Here is a 5,196-nt window from a genome sequence, read left to right on the forward strand (position 1 = left end):
TATTCTGCACAGGGGCGACACCGGTGGAGAAGGCAGGAGTGAAGGTAACTGCTCCAAAAGGAACGCGGTAAGCAAGGAGAAGGACAGGGACCACAGGGGAAGTTCACTGGTTCATCCTCTCCTTGTCTCCATGCAGGGAAGCTGGTGAAGAGTGGCAAAGAACAGATCACAGAGAGGCAATGAAGACCAGACGCGTGCATGACCGCGTGAACTGAAAACCGTGGAGAAATGTGGTGACCAGTCCAGCGAGTGTTTCGTGGGCACGGCACAGAAACCGCTGTCAGGTAGGGGAATGCCTCCCATGCCCCGCTCACCTTCACCATCTCGTCGGATGGGTTTGCTTTCTCTCTGCTTTCCACACTCGCTCTGCCCCCACTCACCAAACTCCCTTGAGCCAGAGAAGGGGCTGCTGAGCCTGCGTCTCCCTCAGCCCCACTGTTACTGATACTATGGGACGGCCAACCCCGAAATTTGTGAGTACTCTGGGGTCCCAGAGAAGGGCAGACACAGCTCCACAGAACACGGTGCCTTGCAAGAGCCCATGCTTCAGAATGGTTTACATCTGTAGCCCCTAGTCCTGCACAAAATTCCTAAGACAGATGAAAAACGTTTTGTGACCCAATCATCACCTGTTCCTCTGTTCTTCGGAGAGGACATACTGTATTTCAGCCGTGTGATAAATATCTACGATACTGGTGTTACTTGTCTTCATGAGGCATCTATCAGTTTTCTGTTTCTTTGGGCAAGATTCCTTTCCTTTTTAACTTCCTCTCCTTTACTGCTTTACAATCTGCAATGGCTTCATCCCTGAACTCCTTCTGGAGGCTCTTCATGGCTCCCGTTAGAAATCCAGGCTTGTAATTCTTTAGGTTGGAAGTACTGTCTAGTTTGCCTCTGAAAAGCTCTGCACAACACAGCTTCTTTTTCTAAAATAGGAAGCTCTTCTAAATCAGCAGTGCTGAGCTGCTGAAGGAAACGCCTGTGAGCGACACAGCTCTAAAACTGCACGTTCCTCTGCTGCATTTAAAAAGCACTGAAGCGAAGCTGATTCTTAGCGCCGTCCACCTAAAGTTTCACCAAGATAGGTCCGTATGGCCTAGGTGGGTATTTCAGACAGAGACGGCTTCCTAGACTGAAGTTAAAACCTGCACAAAACTGCTTTGCAAACTCCATAAAGGCTGACGTGACTATAAAATGTGACATAAGGACATGCCCATAAGGATGCACATTTTTCATTCTGTTTTAATTAACATGATGCTATCATGTCTCTTCAAAGACAGGCACTGTTGTCGCTGTGAGTTCCTCTGGGATCAAGCCTCTCCGTAGCGTCACCATTGTCAGCGCATTTGGCTGGCCCGCAGTTGGGGGACTTATGTTTCACTGTAATTTCTTCCAAAACATTCAGAAAAGGCTCTCACTCTCTCCTTCTCATTAGCTTGATGGAAAGAGCGTGTCTTCAGGGAGCTATTTCGAGTTCCAGGCAAACGGAACCACTGAAAGCTGTTCTTTCATAGGCGAGGTCAGAACGGTTCGATATGGCAGAAAATTTTACAAGGCTTATGTCACTGGGAAGGAAGCACGCGTTATGCCCCTGTGTTTTCAGTGCAGTTCAGAAGTCTTTGCTTCCACCACTTGCAGCCTCAGAGCGCCTGTGTTTGAGGGAACTGCTATCTCCATACTGTACCAACCTCCATCCTTTTAATTCCTCCGACTCCTCGTCCACCATAGTAGGAAGCATCCACTGTGGGCCATTTCTTGGTAGGCAGGGGGTCTTCTTCTTCCTCCTGTCAAGAAATTCAAAGAACATTTACTTAAAAAGACAGGTTTTTTCTTCCACCAAGTTCTTTTAGGATATTTCACTAGAGTTCACAGAGAATAAGTTTTCCCGTGTTAGGTGTGAAAGATCAGATATTTGGGTCCCCCAGGTGTTTAACCATTTCTAAACGCATTCTGGCCATGTTTGGAAATATTGTTACTGTTTTCTCTATTAGGAAGGTCCAGAAGAGGAACGCAGCTGTGCATGGATTCAGCAGGCGGTGCTGAGCAGATCTGCACGTAGGGGTTATGCGGCCGATCGCAGTTCCCTAAGCCAACCCTTGTCAAAGTCGCTCTGGGCTGCCCCGGCTCAGCCCAGTGCACCTCACCACGGACTTAACTGTCAGAGGCACCTGAGTGCGCTCAAGCGATGGGGCAGATCAAGGCCGGGACAAAAAACTGTAGACACCAGAAGATCCTCTGGTGTGTTACTGCCCGTAAGAGGGAGAGAAGTTCCCTTATAAGGCTGCTTCAGTGTCTGGAATGCCGCAGCTGGGGGCAAACGCGGTTAAGTCGCACACAAATCTTTAGGCTGTTAGACAAGAGCTATTCAGTCTTTCTGCTTTTGCTGCAGAAGGGGAAAAATAATGTTCAGCTATCTTGGGATAAAGGCCCCAAATATTTCTGTGAATTTGTGCTTAAGCGACTTGATTCATGCCGCTCTGAGAGGACGGAGACGGAGCAGAGATTTGGACTTTGGCCATCCCGCTCAGCCAAAGGCTTCCCACGGGGCAGCGCTTTCTTGTTGAGCAGCAAGGACAAAGAGCCGGATTCACGGCACGCAGGAAGGCACGCAGGAGGGGTAGCGTGTAACCCGCGTGATGAGCGCAGCACCGCCGGACCCTACCTCTTTTGGAGCTGGCGGAGGCGGAGGGGGATCTTTGATGACCTGAAAAAGTCAAACATACGAAAGTGTAAGGAATTGCACAGGCAGCATCCAAAAGCCAAGAGAAAATTGTAAGAGCGAACCGTTTCCACACGAGTCCCCCACATCTGCTTGCAAACTGGCAACCGCTGCTGCCAGGTCCCTTGGGCATGGATTATCAAGGCCTTCTGGAAATTAACACCATCCGTCTGATAGCGAATCACATCCACTGACTGGCAGACACTCTTTGGGCAGACGCGTCTGCCACTTCGCTTCCTGACCGGATAGCGCGCAGTCGTTCTAAGTAATAGCAGTGCTGCAGTCCTATGGAGCTCGTTAGCGAGCCTCGGAGGAAAAGCTTCCCGAGGTCTGCGCGAGGTCTTGCACAGTCTCGGGCCGGGCTGCCTGGGTAATTCCTGGCCCGGTGACAAGTGTGAAATGCCTTCTGGTAGCTCAGGCTTCACCTCTAGACGTCCAGATCGGGTCCGGAGATCTCACATTGCAGATCTAATAACTGACGCGTGCAGCTCCTCAGCTGCTCGGTGTGGAGTTAAATCCACAAGGCTTCTCAAGCGCCTTCCGGAGAAGGCCGCCCTTGGGATAATTCACCTACACCTGCACTTTAGCCTCTACCTGCACTTCCTCCTGTGCTCTCTGCCATACAGACTGGAAGTCTCGGGGCGTTCCCTGCCACTGACGGGGATCCACTGAGCAGCACAGGGAGGGAAGAGGAAGCAGCGGCCCTCTGCAGCGACTGAGGTGGAAACTGCATGCACAGGCGTCTTCCATGAGAAAAGCAGCTTTGTGGGCTAAAAATAAGTACTTCTGTGATTTCACGTCATTCTTTGTGCTTAAATGTTGTGTAGAAATGTCTGGAAAATGCCCCATGAATATTAAGGAGCCTGTTTCTGCAACGCCTTAGTGTTATGCAAATGTAGCCAAAATTGTCACGATGACAAACACCTACATCTCTTAATACAGGATTAAGTACCTTAATTGAAATATGTATTTTTTTATTCACCAGGTGCTATTAATTACAGTGCTTTCATTTACTCTACCACTGCCTATAAATAATCTGTCACTCCACAGACGTACAGCATCATACACAATAGAAACATATTTTTCTTGACCAGTAATCAAGAGTTTCCCTTTGCTATTTACGTTTCAAGTCGCAGTGCCACCAACACAGTGAGGAGTTACTGCCTAAACAAGCCATGGGCTTGTAGCGCTGGATACTGGAATTACATTGAATAAGCAAAGTAAGTTATGGCACCGTTTTTCCACGGCACTTTAGGTTTACGATACTGAACTGCGCATCAAGCAAGCTCAGAGTACTTCGAGTGGATTGGAAAGTCAGCCGTGGGTTTTGATCAGACACCGTAAGGGTCACCTGATCTTAGTTAATGCTCATTTCCCCTTTGCCTGTCTCTAATAGTTACCTCAAAAAACCGTATTTTGCTGCTAAGACAGCAAGCGGGACAGGAGGAAAGGCCTAGTCAGGTTTATACAAATACATACTTAACCGGATTGCCACTGCACTTTTTAGTTCTTTGATTCTTAAGTCTCGTGGTCTCTCCCAAGCAAAGCCAACCTTTTAAACTTACCTGTGCTGCACACTCAGGTTCTCTTGGGCCCTGCCCCTGTTGGTATTTACAGAACCACCATTTCCACCCCAGAGAATCAACAGAACCTCCGCTCGTCGACCTCCCCGGGCTTCAAAAGTCCCAGCCCAGTGACAGCTCCTGTTGGACTCCCCAGACACAGGATCTGATCCCATGCCAGCTGCTGAACTCCCTCACGTTACCGGGTGAACCTGATCTGAAGCTAACCAATACATTAATTAGCCGCTATTTCTAATAGCTCCAGAAAGTGAAACTTGTTTTAAATGTGACAGTGGTGTGAGGAAATAATCTGCTTTGAGTAGCAGATACTCACCCCTGCTGACAGCAGTGGAATGCAAATGCCTGCGTCCTTCTGCTTCCACAGGCTCCTCACACTCACACGTGCACACACAGATTATTTTCAGTCTTGGGTGGTATTTCAGTGAAATCAGTACAAAGCCACGTTTAAAAAAGAGAAATCCAAGGAACCCGTGCAGCTTTGGCAGAAAGGGATGCAAATGTCGCATGAAACTGCACATACCGAAGATCGCAGTATTGCAAATTAACTTCTCCTGAACTTGATTCGGAGTGTTAGAACACAGAAGACTGAATAATGCTACTGTTTTATTAGCCTCACGTAGAGATAGATTACTTCCTAATTTTGTTGTGTTTGTTTTATCATCATCATCCCCAGGCAAGGCCGAATCTCGTCTATTTAGCTGCAAAGAATGAAGACTCAAGTTTGGAGGAGAGCCGATTTCTTAAAAAAAAGAAGTCAGTTGCTTCAGGCAACAGTCCCTTTGATCTGCTCATTAACACTTCTCAAGTGTTCGCGTGATGTGGGCATTAGGAAATGTCAGCACCAGAGCCTGAAGCCAGCTTGATGCGATCATATGTTCCGATATTGAGGAAAGA

General features: G+C 48.2%; 1 protein-coding gene across 1 annotated transcript in view; it reads right to left on the minus strand.

The window, feature by feature from the left end:
* Positions 1 to 5,196, minus strand: part of ANTXR2 (anthrax toxin receptor 2) — a 56,117-nt gene that overhangs the window by 2,579 nt on the left and 48,342 nt on the right. Inside the window, exons 11-12 of the mRNA XM_010178561.1 lie at positions 2,663 to 2,704; positions 1,689 to 1,784 (exon numbers count right to left, since the gene is read on the minus strand). Coding sequence (XP_010176863.1) covers positions 1,689 to 1,784; positions 2,663 to 2,704 — 138 coding nt within the window. The remainder of the gene's footprint in view (positions 1 to 1,688; positions 1,785 to 2,662; positions 2,705 to 5,196) is intronic.

Source organism: Mesitornis unicolor, unplaced genomic scaffold, assembly GCF_000695765.1.
Source record: "Mesitornis unicolor isolate BGI_N332 unplaced genomic scaffold, ASM69576v1 scaffold9182, whole genome shotgun sequence".
NCBI classification, from domain to species: domain Eukaryota; kingdom Metazoa; phylum Chordata; class Aves; order Mesitornithiformes; family Mesitornithidae; genus Mesitornis; species Mesitornis unicolor.